Source organism: Mus caroli, unplaced genomic scaffold, assembly GCF_978045245.1.
Source record: "Mus caroli unplaced genomic scaffold, Mus_caroli_1 scaffold_2, whole genome shotgun sequence".
In the NCBI taxonomy this organism is placed as follows: Eukaryota; Metazoa; Chordata; class Mammalia; order Rodentia; family Muridae; genus Mus; species Mus caroli.
The window spans coordinates 145,815,815-145,833,668 of NW_028227257.1; the positions used below are offsets into that span (position 1 = coordinate 145,815,815).

A 17,854-nucleotide genomic window follows, 5' to 3' on the forward strand; every position below is an offset into this window, starting at 1 on the left:
GAACCTGTAAGCCAGCCCCAATTAAATGTTTGCCTTTATAAGAGTTGCTTTGGTCATGGTGTCTATTCACAGCAGTAAAACCCAAACTAAGATGTCAGGTTTGAAGCTGCAGCATCCACAGACACTTACATGTTAAAGGCTTCTTTGCAGCTGTTGTGTGTAGCAACAATTTTGGAATTTTGGTTTCTATAAAAACACAGAAATATAAGAATGTGTTTTCATTTTAATCCCAGATGTGGGATATGGGGCTGCTTCGGACTGTCCACAGCAGCTGACTATCATTTGCCTCGTGTTCTAGCAGAAACATGGTTTTGCCAGCTACAGATAGTTTCTGCAATTGTGTGACATTCAGAATTCTGGGAACTTTTCAGAGGGTACATAAATGTGAGGACCTCTAGAGTCAGGTTGGTTGCCGTTTGTTAGCAGGCATGGTCAAAGAAGAAACAAAAGGAAATAAATTAGATTCAGTGATTTTTTTTTTTCTAATTTCTCTCTCCCCTATCTCCTTGTATCTCTCCTATGTAGTGTTACAGGGTGAAACCGGGAATGGGGGAAAAATAAAGGGTGGAAAAAGAAGAATCTAAAAACTAGCAAAGACCAGTTCTTTCATGGGAGCAACTGGACTGTGAGTGCTCCGGCCTATCAATGGGTGATTCCACTATGGGGTCAGAGTTTGATGGCCTTACTGGGAGGTGGCAAGGACTTAAGAGATGGGCTTATTTATAGAAGTAGATGACCAGAGACATGCCTTTGAGAGATCTGGTCTTTGTCTGTCATCGGCTCACCTGTAAGTTACAAGGAGAGGGTGCTCCAAAGCATGCTACCCACTGTTCCTGTGTGGCTCACTGTGACTGGGCCAGAAGCAGTGAGGACAAGTGGCCATGAGCTGAGACCCCAGACTCCGTGAGTAACATCATTCTCTCTCCTCCTCTAAATTGTTTCAGGTATTTGTTACAAGTATTTCATATCAAGTCACATGCTGAGCAGTGCCAGAGCATCAGAGCCAATGACCTTAAGAGAAAGCCAAAGGCAATGAGACTCCTGCCTTCTAGCACTGAGCCTGTCTTCACAGGGCCAGGCTCCCATGGCTGAGTCCTCATTCTTCGTTAATTGAAGTAAGTGTCCTGATGCAAATTCCTACACAATACCTGCTGCCTGTGTTCCCGGGGTTCAAATGGTTGTTTCTGTTCCGATTTCAGTCGCCTTATGTGGTGATCCTTTTTCCTTGTGTTAATAATTAACATGACCTAGTTAATCCCCAAATTTCAGGTTCTCTTTTACTTAAATGTAAAGTAGCTTCAAAGAGGTGACATATATGGTTTTGATACCGTCTCAAGCTATGGGCTTTTGGGGAACACTTCTGTTTCTGATCTTCCTTGAGCAAAGTTGGGGACAGGAACAAACGTAAGTGAAGCCAAGCATCTTTGTTGTGTGGTGTGTGCGAGCTGTGAGGATTGACGTCCTTTAGACTGTGTGAATCTGACCGTTTTGGTTCCTCTGAGACACACATCTGAATGAGAAAGTCCTGCCTAGTTAGAGTCAGTGAGTGGCTAACCTACGGCAGCTGTTTGGACCACCGCTGCCGGTAAGAAGGACAGAGCTATTACTCACAATCCTACTCAACCAAATCTTAACCAAGACTACATGCCCAAGTGTGCATGCACACACACACACACATTGTTGTTTTTGTTTTGTTCATTTATGTTTGGTTCTTAGTTTCATTGTGTTTTTTGTTACAGTTAAGCCACGGTTACTTGGGGGAACCAGCTCTCTTTTTACTTAGTTTATTTTACATTTCAAAAAATTGTTTTGACCATAATTTTTCACCTTCCCCAATTTCTCCTAGATCCTCCCCCGTCTAACTTCAGATCCTCTTTCTCTCTTCAAAAACAAACAAGCGAACAAGCAGTATTGAGGGAACTCAGGTCAGAACCCGGGCTCCCATGGTACATGCAGAGAAATATTCTGAATTCTTTGTACAGTGTCGAGGTGGCCCTTACTGGAAGGCAGCTCCTCACTTTTTCGGAAACAGTGACAAAGCATCTCATGAGCAATGTGGGAATCAATCACTTCATGGATAAATTGCTTGGGTCAATAACTGCCCATTGAGCTCTTACTCAGTGGCCCGAAGTGAGGGTGTGACAGGCAGAAGAGCTTTCCTCGAACTTGTATCATTTAAGTTATAAATTAAAATACAACAGTATAACTTAAAAATATTATAGTGTTGGCAGTTGCCTGCAATAATTCTCAGCTTGGGTGATGGGTGCACTCCTATCTGTTGGGACACCTAAATGACTCAGTGTCTGAGTCCTCTGGGGTTCATACGTAATTCTCTTCTGTGTAGTCTCTCTCCAGGTCAGATGCTGTTGTGATTTGTTGTTGTTGTTGTTGTTGTTGTTTTCTAAGTGCCCACTTAATAAGATTATTAAGAAAATCATACAATTTAAATTTTATATTTCAAAACCAGGAATGGCTGGGGGTGGTAGCACACGCCTTTGATCCCAGCCCTCGGGAGGAAGAGCCAAGAGGATCTCTTGTATAAATTCCATGCAAAACAAAACTGAGGAGTTGAGGAAGACTCGTAACCTTGACCCTACTTATAGACTTAGACACTGGAGTAAAATCCTGCCTCATTCACTTATAAACCATCTGGCCTTGATTAAATTACTTTTGCCTACATGTAGCATAGGAATAATAGCCAAGCCTGGGACATCTCCGACTTCCTGCAGGGAGTGAAAGAGTTCTATAAATTCCTGTCAGAGCCTGAGACACAGAAAAACTCATATCAAGTCACATGCTGAGCTACTGCAGATTAGCTCACACTCAGGACTCTGTCCTTTAGCTTGTGCGTAGTCCTCAGGCTCATCTGTGTCGTATCATCTGTATTTACCCACCGATGTAAACTCATTTTGAAGATCTTTCATGTCAACGACGGTTAGTGAGTGCCATTCTTTCTTAAGTGGTAGCATGCTAATGTTTTATACCATGCCCTTATTTAGCTCACCACAGAAAAAGGTGACAGAACAGGCCAGGGACTTAACCGCACACAGCCATCAGAAGACAGAGCTGGTGTCCCATGGCCAGTGCCCATTTGATATTTTATTCATTGGAGAACAGTGACCCACTTACATGTTCTAGTCAACCTTGTTTTTGTGTTTACATCAGCATATGAAACGTTATGCTTTATGGCCTTATTTAGTCCTCTTCAAGTAGAGTAGGCCAGTGACCCACTATTACTAACTTCTTAACTGTAAACTCACTATTACTAACTTCTTAACTGTAAACTATTACTAACTTCTTAACTGTAAACCCACTATTACTAACTTCTTAACTGTAAACTATTACTAACTTCTTAACTGTAAACCCACTATTACTAACTTCTTAACTGTAAACTATTACTAACTTCTTAACTGTAAACTCACTATTACTAACTTCTTAACTGTAAACTATTACTAACTTCTTAACTGTAAACCCACTATTACTAACTTCTTAACTGTAAAACAAACCCTCTGCTCTGTTTTTTAGGACTTAATTTCAAGTTATTTCTTCCTGGAAACTATGGTGAATTTGTCATAGATCACAGAATGAGTGTAGTTTTCTAATCATGACTATTAGAAAATACATCTACAGTGAGATGACCATGAACCAGGGGTACAAGAATGTATCCCTGTCCTAGGGTTTCATTGCTGTGAACAGACACCATGACCAAGGTAACTCTTATAAGGACAACATTTAATTGGGGCTGGCTTACAGTTTCAGAGATTCAGTCCATTATCATCATGGCAGGAAACATGGAAGCATCTAGGCAGACATGGTACTAGAGAAGGAGCTACATCTTGTTCCAAAGGCAGATAGGAAAAAGCTCACTTGCTCACCCCAAAAGTGACATACTTGCTCCAACAAGGCCATACCCACTCCAATAAGGCCACACCTCCTAATAGTGCTACTCCCTGTGGGTCAAGCTTATTCAAACCACCACAGTCACCAAAGCTACTGAGCCTTTTCCTGTTTCAGCAGGTACATCATTTCAACCCCAATTGTCTTCCGAGTTGGAGCTCCTGAAAATGTTACAGTCCAAGCCCAAGGCCATACTGAGGCATTTGACACAACCGTCTCTGTAAAAAGTTACCCTGATGAAAATGTTCGTTACTCTTTCAGCACTGTTAATTTATCACCAGAAAATAAATTCCAAAACACTGCAATCTTAACAGTAAGTATTTGTCTTTCTTTAGAAAATATAAATAGGGCTGGAGAGATGGCTCAGTGGTTAAGAGTACTGACTGCTTTTCCAGAGGTCCTGAGTTCAATTCCCAGCAACCACATGGTGGCTCACAACCATCTGTAATGATATCTGATGCCCTCTTCTGGTGTGTCTAAAGACAGCTACAGTGTACTCATATACATCAAATAAATAAATAAATAAATAAATCTTTAAAAAATATAAATATAAAACACTTTTGGTAAAATATGTATAGTTTTGAATATTAATAGCATAGAAATCTGATCATTTGTATCAGTCTACCATTGTGTAAATATTACATGGTTATCACTAACTGATAACAATATGAATTTATCAAAATTCCTTTTTTATATATTTGGTAAATGATTTATTTATTTTTATTTTATTTTATGTGCATTAGTGCATGCATGTTCATGTGATTGTCAGATGTCCTGAGACTGGAGTTATAGACAGTTGTGAGCTGCCATGTAGATGCTGAGAATTGAACCTGGGTTCTTTGGAAGCCAGTGCTCTTAACCCCTGAGCTATTTCTTCAGCACCTGACCCCAAATTAATTCTTCAAAAGTTCTATCCATCCATCTATCCATCCATCTGTCTATCTATGTGGATGTAGCTCTATGGGCTTATGTGTGCCATGTGTGTTTGGGTGCCGAGGAGGGCCAGAAAATGTCAGATCCCCTGGAACTGGAGATTGTGAGCTTCCTGATGTAGGTGCCTGGAACAGAACCCCAGGTGCAAGAGCAGCAAGTGCTCTTAGCAACTGAGACATCTCTGCAGGCCCTGAGTTAAACAATAGTCTAAACAGAATTTTGTTTGCTTTTCAAGCAACACATCCAAATGTTAACAATTTTTATTAGAAAATAAAACTGCATCAATATGTAAACATTTGGAGATGAGTTAAAAATAATTTTGTCTATGAATTACCTCTAAAATAGTAGAGAAACATAAATATGCATGCTTTTAACATTTGTCCAAGCTTCAGTAGTCTTTGGTTATGTGCATAGTGTCCCAAACGAATACAATTTTTGTTTTCTTTTGTTCTTTAAACAATACATGGCTTTCTTCTTCTCTCCAGTGATCATGGGGCACTGTGCATGGGACCAGGGTCTCATGTTAGGCCACAGTGCTAGCACTGAGCTACAGCTTCAGCCCCCTATGAAATAACTGTTACTGCAGAGAACAGCTCTCGTTGACAATCAGTGAAAGAAATAGCAAGCTTATGCAAATGACTTTTTCTTCTATTACAACATTTCCAGACAGGGGATATAGTGCAGTGTTTGAGCGCTTGCCTGGCATGCCCGAGGCCCTGGGTTCAAATCCCAGAGCCAGGAAGAGTCATTGTAATACATTTGCTTGGGGAAAAAACTTACAGCCCATCGTATTGAACAGAAAACCAGAAAAATAAGAGAATGTCAGCTTTAGAAGAGGCTCTGTTGCTGCATAGAAACAAAATGATGTTTCTCTACAGTGAGAAAGTCATAAGGGTAGAAAAAATAAAAATATGTGTGCTGGGAACTGAACCTTTGTCTTCTGGAAGATCATCCAGTGCTTCTAACTGTGGAGCCATCTCTCTAGCCAAGTGAACCTCTTTTAAAAAAAAAATGGTGCAATACTCAAGCTCAGTCTTGGTCTTAATGAGATGATGATGATGATGATGCTGATGCTGACGACGATGACGATGACGACGATGACAATGACGATTTAGGTCAACATACTTTACAACTTTACAGTCACACTTTTCCACTGATGGATTTTGTTCTTGTCTTACAGATTCAGGCCAAACAGTTGTCTGAAGGACAAAACTCATTTTCAAATGTGTATTTAGAAGTCGTGTCAAAGCATTTTTCAAAATTAGAAATAGTGCCAATCATCTATGACAATGACTCTCTCTTCGTTCAAACCGACAAGTCCGTGTATACTCCACAACAGCCTGGTAGGGTATATGATGCTTTCTCAGAGGGGGGGAAATTGACACAAATATGGGCAACTTTTAACATCTGGACTGAGTGGAGACGATTTCTACCTAAGAGAAACTCAAATCCTAATGACGTTTATACTCTCTAATAACATTTTCATTTTTACCTTTTAGAGGGATTGCTAAATAAATCACACAATCAATGATCATTTTATCTGCCCTGTTAAAGAAATTGTTCATCAAAAATACGGAAGACATAACTACACATTCAATTTTGGCAATGGGAAGTGATTTATTTTAAAATCTTGCTTGTAAAACATTCTTGGGGGCTGGAGAGATGGCTTAGAGGTTAAGAGCACTGACTGCTCTTCCAAAGATCCTGAGTTCAAATCCCAGCAACCACATGGTGGCTCACAACCATCTGTAATGATATCCGATGCCCTCTTCTGGTGTGTCTGAAGACAACTATAGTGTACTCAGATACATAAAATAAATAAATTTGAGAAAATTCTTGGGTTCAATAGCCAATCATGTTAGAAAAAGGAAATCCAACAGAAGAGGATTAGGTGTTTCTCAGGGATTCAAGTACACCATAGAAATGTCTAGATGCTGATTTTCTATGTTTATCCACCTAAGAAAGAGTCTGTCAAGCATGGTTTCATATTTTCAGTGTTACTGTTTGAGAGAACTGGCAGAAGCTATGAACGCTGTGAATGAGGAAAACCTGTTCCTGCCCCGCCCCCCAAAAAACTAAAAATAAGACACAGAAAAATGTCAACTTTGTTTATAAAATATTCTGTTTTTTTTTTCACCCGAAACTTGTCATCTAATCCAGAGTTAGGGATGGATTTATGCAAGACCTGCACGTGACAGGAGGAAGCTGGCATGTTTCATCGATGGTACTCTGGAGCAAGGACCAACAATGGCAGGCAGGACCACCCAGTTTTGCTTTGCTCTGTTTTTTAACCTTGTGCATAGTAGATATCTCCTAATTTTGGTGGCGCTGATGATGTCAGTAGTGAGGTAGACTGGAGCTGTATGATAGCCACCACACCACTCAGCAAGAGCATCGCTTACACTGGCTAGGCAAGCAAAGACAGGGTGAAGATGTTGCCTCCAGCTTAGCCAGAATGTCAATGCCAGAACTACTGCTCTGACCCCAACAAGACGGTTTGGTATATGAGACAGTAACCTCTGCCCATGAGAATATTCTAAAATCTTTTATCCTACTGATGTATGCAATGTGAAGATGCATGAAGGATTATCAGCTTAAACATTTTTGAATAAAACCTTAAGTCTCAGCGCTGGAGAGATGGCTTAGTGGTTAAGAGCATGGAATGCCTTTCCAAAGGACCAGGTTCAATTCCCAGCACCCACATGGCAGCTCACAAGTGTCTGTAACTCCAGTTCCAGGGGATCTGACACCTTCTTATAGACATGCCCCACCCCTACCCACATCTTCACACTCTCTGTCTCCCAGGGCCTCCTACATCCCAGGCAAGTACTCCATCACTAAGGCACAACTCGCTCATCCCTCTTGTTTTCTCCAAAGCCGCAGCGTCCTCTGTAGCAACCATGCGCCTGGAAACTCACGGAACTGTATTTCCCCTCTCCTGCACAATGTTAGGAGACATCCATACCTGACTGGCTTTCACTACTCGGATTTTGGCATTTTAATACGTCACATCTTCGACATATAGATTTTATTGTTCTTGCCTCTGATACGCTAAGGTTAATATTCTAAGCTAACGAAAAGCTAGATTAGAAACTATGCAAAAGTAGTCATTGAAATAATAATGATAATGTAAACATCTGTTACTTCTTTTGTGCTGAGTCTCGTGGAAACTAGTTCTTTGTATCCGTGAGTAAGCAGTTGAGGCAGTGTTCCTGTTTTACTAATTAGCTAAAATGCAAAGGTCAAGCTAACCCTGAACAGAGGAAGTCAGAAATGAGAGGGACCACAGTTTGGACCTTCAGGACCTGTGATCTTAGCTTTTGCCACATGCTGCTAACAGTTCTTTCTTAATAACTGGACAGGGAAGGTGGTGTGTCCCCAGTCAGGAGGGGGAATTTGAAGTGGAGGACACGGAAGGAAGGAGATAGCAGGGTGTGGGGGAGTTACTGATCATAAATTTTACCTTGTTACCTTGGTAAAATAAGTTTGAATGGGGCCTTCTTTGAAGAGTTTACTGAATACTAGTGAAGAGTGGAAATGGCTTTGGGTTTATGGTGCTATTTTTATTTGTGTGTGTGTGTGTGTGTGTGTGTGTGTGTGCGCGCGTGTGTCAAGACTTGGCTGTGAAATGGCTTGAAAACCCTTGAAGAATGAAATTGTGTCACTGTGTCCCCAAAGAGCTGAGTTGGAAGTCTCACTATGTAGTTTTGCAGTTTAGGCAACCACATTACTGAGACTTCAGAGGCGTTCTGCCTTCTGGTCCACAATGTGTCCTGAATCGTAGGTAGAGGCTTGTGTTTTAGATGTACCATTCGGGACTGGGCATCCCATGGTCATGTTATCTCTGAGCAGTTGATGAGGAAAAATTTCAAAGACCTCAATCCTAGGTGAAGAACTATAGGCAGTCATCCAACGGCTGATGGGATCAGAAGAGTCAGCTTTATCCAAGGATGAGCCCCCGATAACTGATCCAATCCTGAGTCCTAAACACATGTACATAGGAGGGACATAGTAGTGTGTGTGTGTGTGTGTGTGTGTGTGTGTCATAGGAAGGGGTAGAAATGATGCATTTATAGTACTCATGCTTGTAATTCTCAAAACATCAAGATGTTAAGTTAAAGAAATATTGAACCCAATAAACAAAGACAAAGAAGATATGTTAAGGACTCAAATTCAGACTTGTAGAGATTTAAAAATGCAGTGTCCGAGATAAAAAATATGCCAAGGTTCCACAAACGTTTTTTCTGTGAACCTATCGTTAAAGTATAAAAATAAGAAAGCAAATTAAAAAAATAAATAAGCTTTGATACACATACAAAATTTAAAAAGTAGAAGGTCTGGTAGGGTGTCAGGGTGTAGCTATAACCCTACAACATGAGAGGCAGATGTAGGAGGGTTGTGAATCACAGGCTAACCTGGGCTACTTAGCAAACAAACAAAGGTTTAGTGATGTGTTTCTGTGACAGAATGCTTGCCTATTGTAGCCAAGGAGACTAGCAGTTCTGAGATGTTGCTACTATTCTTTTAAAGAGGAAAGAACATTCGCATGTTCTTCACGTGTGCACAAATACAGTGCAATCACGTGATCACGGTAACTTTGCAGGAAGAGCTAATCTGGAGCCTTGCTAATGTTTGTAATTGGGAGGATGTATGCTATCTGAACCTAACTCCCAATGTCCCAGTAAACTCTTCAGCCCCAAGGGAAGGCAGTATTGAATGCTTTCATATAACCCACAGTAGATCTCTCTCTTTTGATATTATGAAATTCCTAATAAATGGTGGCCTAATTACAGACCTAAGTAATTCTCTACTATATACATATTCTCAGCAAGTTTTACCTATTTTCATAAACTATCTTATTCTGTAGAAGTAACTCATAAGGATTTGCTTTAAAATCAAAGAATCCTTAGTAATGTATATGTTTCCAACCATTTTCTTTTAAATGTGTTTTATCTATAGATTTTATAGCTTTTAATGAGATCTCATTAAAGATGTTTAACAATATATATTATTTTATTCTTCCTCAAGAATGCCATCCAGTGTATTTTAGATCATTTACACCCTGAAGGTGTTTGTTTCAAAAATGAGACTAGTCTTTGTTTAACAAGGATTTTGACGATATGACTTATTCCTGCAGTAAAGGTTCGTGTCTACTCTGTGAATGATGACTTAGAGCCGGCCACCAGAGAAACAGTCTTAACTTTCATAGTAAGTATTTACTTAGTCTCTCGGCACTTTCTGCACAGATGTACAGACTGAGAAGGGTTAGTCTCATGGGAGAGCCCTAACTCTTCCTAAGCGCTTGCTTGCCCTTCTGTTTTTCCATCCAGAGTTGAAGCCGCATGGCTCTCCTGTTCAGTATGGGCTTCTTTCAACCAACTCTAGCTTCCAGAATTGTGGGACAAAATAAATTTCTATTCTTTAAAGCTTACCTAGCACCAGATATTCTTTGATAACAAATAATGAACTAAGGCAGGGGTGGATTTTCTTGTTGTTTTGTTTTGTTTCCCCACAGGATCCTGAAGGGTCCCAAGTTGACACAATAGAGGGAAATAATCTCACTGGGATTGCCTCTTTTCCTGACTTCGAGATTCCGTCTAATCCCAAGTATGTAAAACTTTTCTGACAAACACCTGGACCTTCTGTTGACAGGCAGAGGTAATTCAATGGAGCCACCTACTGCTGACAAAGGACAACACAGATGTGGACATGTGAAACCTCTCAAAGTATTGTAGCAGTTAGGCCAATTATTGTTAAGAGTGAATCCCAGATACTATAGCACAGCTCCAACATACCAGGATCTCAGTTACCCAGGATACTGAGGGAAGAGGACCACTTGAATGTAGGCTTTACCAGCCAGTTTGGAAAGCATAGCAAAACCTTATTTCAATAAATGAACACATACATACATACATACATACATACATACATACATACATACAGAAAAGGTTCCAATTTTTTCCCATCCATTCTTTTTATATAGAGAGAAATAAAGGTTTAGAAGAGAAAAGAATTTTTAAGTAATCCTTTTTTATTTTTCAACAAAACCATCTAGAGCTGTCTCTAAAGGAACCTAACAGAGCATCCATCTATAGGCCAGTGGGGGTTTGGTTACAGTCTAGCACTTTTGCCTAGACAGTACAGAGATTTGGTTTAATAGAAATGTGTGTGAAAGTGTGTGTGTGTGTGTGTGTGTGTGTGTGTGTGTGTGTGTGTGTGTGTGCGCGTGTGCGTGTGTGTGTGCGTGTGCATGTGTGTGTGTGTGCATGTGCGTGTGTGCATGTGTGTGTCTGTGCATGTGTGTGTGTGTGTGTGTGTGTGTGCGTGTGCATGCGTGTGTGTGCAGGAAATTTTGCACTTTTTGGACTCATACGCAAGGATTTAAGACCATCTCCATACAGGAGCTGATGAAATATATGTTTAATGAGCACCCCTGGTATGTGTAAACCACAATAAGAGAGCAAGATCCCAAATAGAAATCAAGGAACACAGAGCAGGATGTAAGGCCAAGGCATTGAGAAATGCATGACATAAACTTACAGCAGAGCTGTTTCCAGTCACCTTCCCTCTGTCCTCTTTAGGGGAATTTGTATTGAGTTCATTTTGAAAACATTTCTCCTAAACTCATGGACTGAAGTTGGAACATTTTAAAATTACAGAATTTCTTTAAATACCACAGATTCCCTAGTGCAAAATTAAGTTTGTTATATAATTACTATTCGTATTTCCTAGATTTCTCCTCATGCCAGTTGTTCCATAGCAGATTATTGGAACGCATCATGGCTACACTCTCCTCCCTCAGCAGCTTGGCATATGTCGTCCTCTTTGCAAAAAAATGCACTGTCTCTTACACTATCTCTTACAGTTCTCTTCTTCAGGACGTGGTAAAACAATACTTTGCACAAATACCATCCCTGGATGTGATGTAATGTCCTCTTTACCTCTTTACCTCTGAATTTTGTGTATGTTCTTTTTATCTCTGTTTCTCTCTCTCTCTCTCTCTCTCTCTCTCTCTCTCTCTCTCTCTCTCTCTCTCTCTCTCTCTCTCTCTCTCCCCCTTCCCTCCTCCCCCACCAACACTAACTAGACTGTCAACTCCCTAAGGGTGAGGCCCTTGTCTGTGTTGCTCATTTTACTGATAGGGACTTGGTTAGATTCTTGTTAAACTGCTGATGATCATCATGGTAACCGTGATGTTCACTTCCACTGATCACATCGTCTATCTGCATGGTAGATAGTATTCGTCTCCTTTCCCAAAGGAGAAGGCATTAACTTGTCTGATCAAACATGCTAGGAAAGAATTGGGAAACACTGAGTTGAGTGGGTTGTCCACTCTGACGTCTGTGCTTCTTTTGTCTTGTGTGTTTCTGATCTCAGCGAAGTGCTCACTAAATAGTTTTGAATGAAGGTTGCTGGCCAGGTTAGTTTACTCTTTAAACACGCTGTACTGGTTTCCAGAAAGAATTTTGTTCATATGAGGTGTGAATTTCATCACGGGCATGCCATCTTTCTGGAGACGTTATTTGCAATGTTTTACTATATTGTGGATTTAACTTACACATTCTTGGATTAAGTAAATTCTGAACTTGTCATCAGCTCTCAAAACAAGATCGCTATATTAAAATAAAATATGTGAGAAAAGAATACTATATGAAAAGCTAATTGTTAAACAATCTCTGTTATCTTTGAAATGTTCTGTTATATCTACTCATTGTTTAAAAGCCTTTCCTCCAAACTTTCACTTAGGGGATGTGTGTGTGTGTGTGTGTGTGTGTGTGTGCGCACACACACACATGTGCAGTTATGTACATATATTCTCACCTTCTCAAAAAGAAACTACTAGATTGACTCTTGGTAACTAAAACTACCCGGTGCCCTCTATGATTCCAACCGTTTGGCTTTCCCAGGCCCGGTAGATGGACAGTCAAGGCTAAGTATAGAGAAGATGCTTCAACAACTGGAACTACATACTTTGACGTTAAAGAACACGGTAATCCTTGGCCATTTCAACTTATTTATAAAAAGTTAGGTGTTTCCCCCCAGTAATCCTTTTCAGTAATGTAGCTGATACAAACCACTCCCCGGTGCAGATGGTGCACCCTGCCAGGGTTATGGGAAGTGCTGGTTGGGTATAGGTCTGGGCAGTTAATGGTTGTTACAGATTGTCAGAGGGTCACCACGATGTAGAATAGAATACTGTCATGGGACTGTTTTAGAAAGATTTGATGTCTTCCCTACTCCCTTCTTTCCCTCACAGATATAACTTACAGAATATCTGTCATGCCCACAATTGATCTGCAACCCGAGGTGGAAAAACAAGGTACTCTGACGCTTAGGTGGCTGTCCAGGAGTCTGCGGCCAGCTTGCCTCCTAGCCCCGAGGAAGCCAGCCAGCCTCTGTAGATCCATGTTCTTCTTAATAGATGTGGTGCAGTCTTCAGGGGAGCCTGGTTTCCTGAGACCTTTCTAGGCTTATGGTTTTAGGGAAACTAAACAATTATGAGCGAGTTAAGTAGTTACATAAACAGATGGTTAACTAACTCCCAGTTGATCAGTGTTGAGAGTTGATCCTGGGGGGACAAGAACAATTTTTAACCCTGAGCCTGAATGCTGACCCTAAACGCTCCTACCCTATTCATTCTCTCCCTCACAGAAGCACACGGCATGTGTCTTCATCAGCCGACAGAGTGTCTGCGACGGAAGATAAACGAGCAAGGTACTGAGCAAGCTCAGTGAAGCTCTAAGCCACTGCGGTTACAGCATTCGCAGGACCAGGGAAAATAAGACATGGGGTTTTGCCCATTAAAATGCAGCAGGTGGGAAGAAAGGCAGATATAGAGGATTAATTCACCCCTCAAAAACATTCATGAATTCAGGATTTTATTGGCTATATCCTTAACCTGGAGCAATTCTCTATTACTTAATGCCTAAAACTATCTAAAAGACTTGTTTTCCACAAAGACATTTGGGGAAGGAGTCTTTGATGGCAGAGAAAGTCGCTGTAAGATTCTCAAGCCTGAGATGTCATGCACGTGTGTGGCTACCATTTCAGCTTCTACATACAAACATCGAGTGATAAAGAAATGCTGTTACGATGGGGCCAGATATAACATACATGAGACCTGTGTGCAGCGAGCTGCCCGTGTGACGATAGGCCCAATCTGTGTCAAAGCCTTCACTCTCTGCTGTAACATGGCACACCAGATCCTAGAAAACAGCACCTTTAAGCACATCCATCTGTCAATTCACCGTAAGTATGACATTTTCTATCAGAACTTTGCCAAATATGGGTAATTTCTAAGAAAAGCAGTTTTCTTCCCCCACCCCCCAGCTTTCTCTAAATTATTTCATTTTAAAAATTGGTTATTCTATTTATTTACATTTCAAATGTTATTCCCCCTTCCCAGTTTCCTCTCCACAAACCCCCTATTCCCTCCCCCTCCCCCTGCTTCTATGAGGGTGCTCCACTCCTACCTCACCATCCTAGCATTCCCTACATTGGGACACCAAGCCTCCATAGGCCAAAGGGCTCCCCTCCCATTGATGCCAGATAAGGCCATTCTCTGCTACATAAGCAACTAGAGCCATGGGTCCCTCCATGTGTACTCTTTGGTTGGTGGTTTGGTCCCTAGGAGCATTAGGGGGTCTGATTGGTTGATATTATTGTTTTTCCTATGGGGTCATCCAGCCAACCATCAGGCTGAGCACGGGGACCCCCAATGGAGGAGTCAGGGGAAGGACTGAAGGATCTGCAGGGGTTTGCAAACCCCATAGGAAGGAAAGCCGTTTTCATGTCCTAGTTGCAACTAAGAGTTGGAAGGCAGAGGACTTGTAACGCCCAGATGAAAGTCTGTTATTTTTCTTGGTAACTGGAAACACTATAGCACCCAGCAGACAACACCTGTCCAGAGTCAAGGCCCCAGGAAACCATAGGCAGCTCATTATGCAGACTCGAAATGGCCTCCGGATGACAAAGTGCGATGATTCTGTCACAGTCACTAAAAGCTGAAATCTTCTTTCTGTGTCAGCCTTACTAGATGTTTCAGAATTAAAGGACTTTCTTAATATTCTCAAAACCTTAAGGATTCTCATTTATATATTGTCTTTAAGAAAACAAACCATGGGAATGACACATTTCTGATTTTACTCTTGATTATTTTTTTAATTAGTTCTTTTATCTGTAATATATAATATTAGACAGTATTATCTATTATGTATACATTCTACCTGTATTATGTTATGCATTGTATATGTATATACATATGTATATATTATATGTGTGTTATGTCTATATTGTATATTATGTATGTATATATTATATAATAATATATTGTGTAATAATGTTATATAATATAGAATATAATGTATAATATAACCACGTCATTTCCCCTTTCCTCTGCTCTCTCCCAAACTGTCAGTATATCCCTTTGCTCTCTTTTATTGTTATTATATATATATATGTATATTATATATATACACACACACACACACACACACACAGATGCACATATATTCCTAAATATAACCTACTTAGTCTGTAGAGTTTTATGTATGTTTTCAGGGATGATCACTTGGCATTGGATAGCCCTGGGGAGGGAGGTTGCTCCTGCTACAGCGTTCCTTAGTGACCCATAGCTCTTTGTGCAGAGTTGAGGCCTCGTGGTCTTTACCCCTCCACTCTACTGTCACGTTTGGGCAGTCATATTGGTGAGACTGTATAATATAGCTTCTGACATTACCAGGAGACATAGTCTCACAGCAAAACACTTGATCCTCTGGCTTACAACTGCCTATGACTGCATAAGATCAAATCCTCTTCTGGCCACTGAGAGCACCTACCCATACGCACATACCTACACACAGACACCTAAACATATGCATGCTTAAAATATAATAAATCTTTAAAGCAAGAAGGAAGGGGGTGCATATAAGCCTTTGGAATATGGGGAATATTAAGTATTTCCCATATAGCACTTCATTTTTGACTTTCCATATAACCTATTGTGTACAGTATGCTTTCAGGAGCACAGGTGAGGAGACTGGGGTTGGAAATTGATGAAGCAGGTGGTATATCTAACCTATTCTGCTCTGACCTACTGTGTGTTTGTTATATGAGCAGAACAGAGCAAAAATTAATTGCTATGAAAAAGGTTTTGGTAAATTTCAGGTAACTTACCTATAATTGATACCTATAAGGCTCAGGCCTTACAGACATACACATTCTAAGTACAATTCTTAGGTTGGTGTAAGAGGAGTTTTGACAGGCTGAGAAACAACACTCCAAACCTCTAAAACAAATGAGCCTTTTCTCCCACGTGAGTGGGTAGAGCCCTTAATGGTACCAATATTGGTACAAGGAAGCCAGGTGAAACTATCATATAAAATTGGAAATAATAGATATTTACTGGATGATTTTTTCCTGGTTACTCAGCTGACACTAAGTACCAACTATTTTTAGGGAATATTTGGAACAAACTCTACTTTCATAATAACTTCTTCCTTCATCCAATAGGCTTCAAGAGCTTTAAGGTGATTCTAGAAAACAAGGCATCAGGACATGTCGAGATGCTCTTAAATTAAAACCCGTGAACATAGTTAAGAATATGGCATTGACCGGGGAACATATGGGAGCCACTCTAACTAAGACTCCTAGCAGGGAGGATTATGGATCCTGAAGTGGCCACTTCCTCCAGCCAGGCAGGACTCCCAGTGGAGGGATAAAGACCGTAATCCACCCACAAAACCTTCAACCCAAACTGTGTCCTGCTTACAAGAAGTGCAGGGACAAAGATAAACAGAGACCAAGGGAATAGCCAATGAATAACTGCCTAAAATTGAGACCCATCCCATGGACAAGAACCAATCCCTGACACTATTAACGATACTCTGTTATGATTACAGACAGAAGCTAGCATAATTGTCCTCTGAGTGGCTCCACCCAGCAACCAAGGGAAAGAGATACAGAAACTCACAGCCAAACATAAGATGGAGCTCGGGGAGTCTTATGGAAGAGTTGGGGAAAGAACTGAAGGACCTGAAGAGGAGAAGGAAGACCAACAGAGTCAACTAACCTGGTCCCTTGGGGGTTCCCAGAGTCTGAATCACCAACCAAAGAACGAGGACTGACTGGACCTAGGTCCCCTGCACATATGTGACATATGAGCAGCTTGGTCTTTTAGTTGGTGTCCCAACAACTAACTGAAGAAGCTGTCCCTGAATATGTTGCCTGCCTGCCTGCCTGCCTGCCTGCCTGCCTGCCTGCCTGCCTGCCTGCCTGCCTGCCTGCCTGCCTGCCTGTGGATCCTGTTCCCCTAAATGGTCTGCCTTGTCTGGCCTCAGTGGGAGAGGATGAACCTAGTCCTGCAGGGACTTGATGTGTGAGGGGTAATACCCAGAGTGGGGTTCCTGCACAAAGGATAAGGGGAGGGTGGAATGGGGAGAAGATCTGCATGGGGGTACTGGGAGGAAAGGCAGGGTTGATATGGGGATGTAAAGTGAATAAATAAATTTAATTAAAAAACAAATATGGCATTGAATAAATATTATGTTTATTGGCGTCTGTGGGTGAGGCTTATTTGGTATGTATTTGGTGTTTCAAATTTTAATGCATGTTGATGTTTTTAGCTTGTCATTGGAGCTGAATAATACCCCAGCAACAGATAATAATAATAATAATAATAATACCCCAGCAACAGATTTGTTTTCTCTAATTACTTTGTGTGTTTGTATGTATAGGTATGCATGTATATATGTGTATGTGGCATATGAATGTGTTCACATAGGTGAGAGCACATATTTACACGGATGTGTGTCCACACGTGGGGGCAAGAGGTCCTTATTGGGGTTCTTCCTCAGTAGCTCCCCACTCCATCTTTTTTGAGACAGGACCTCTCATTGAGTGTGGGGCTCCCTGATTTACTGCTGGGATGTGACCCCAGGATCTTTTTTGTTTGTTTGTTTGGTTGGTTGGTTGGTTTTTTGGTTTTTCGAGACAGGGTTTCTCTGTGTAGCCCTGGCTGTCCTGG

The 17,854-nt window shown here is 41.0% G+C and overlaps 1 protein-coding gene across 3 annotated transcripts; it reads left to right on the top strand.

The window, feature by feature from the left end:
• The first annotated feature begins 802 nt into the window (after positions 1 to 802).
• On the top strand, positions 803 to 17,385 carry LOC110285497 (complement C5-like). 3 transcript variants are annotated; one of them, XM_085834983.1, is made up of 10 exons: positions 803 to 903; positions 4,018 to 4,210; positions 6,011 to 6,173; positions 9,968 to 10,038; positions 10,346 to 10,437; positions 12,738 to 12,820; positions 13,088 to 13,150; positions 13,483 to 13,545; positions 13,882 to 14,079; positions 16,731 to 17,385. In XM_085834983.1, exons 1-10 carry the CDS (start codon positions 818 to 820, stop codon positions 16,739 to 16,741), a joined length of 1,023 nt encoding a protein of 340 aa, XP_085691109.1. In that variant the 5' UTR covers positions 803 to 817; the 3' UTR covers positions 16,742 to 17,385. The 3 variants fall into 3 exon arrangements, with proteins under 3 accessions (XP_085691109.1, XP_021007368.1, XP_021007377.1); XM_021151709.3 differs by lacking the exon at positions 803 to 903 and adding an exon at positions 1,272 to 1,404 and having other exon boundaries at positions 4,015 to 4,210; XM_021151718.3 differs by lacking the exon at positions 803 to 903 and adding an exon at positions 1,272 to 1,404.
• Positions 17,386 to 17,854: the final 469 nt, after the last annotated feature.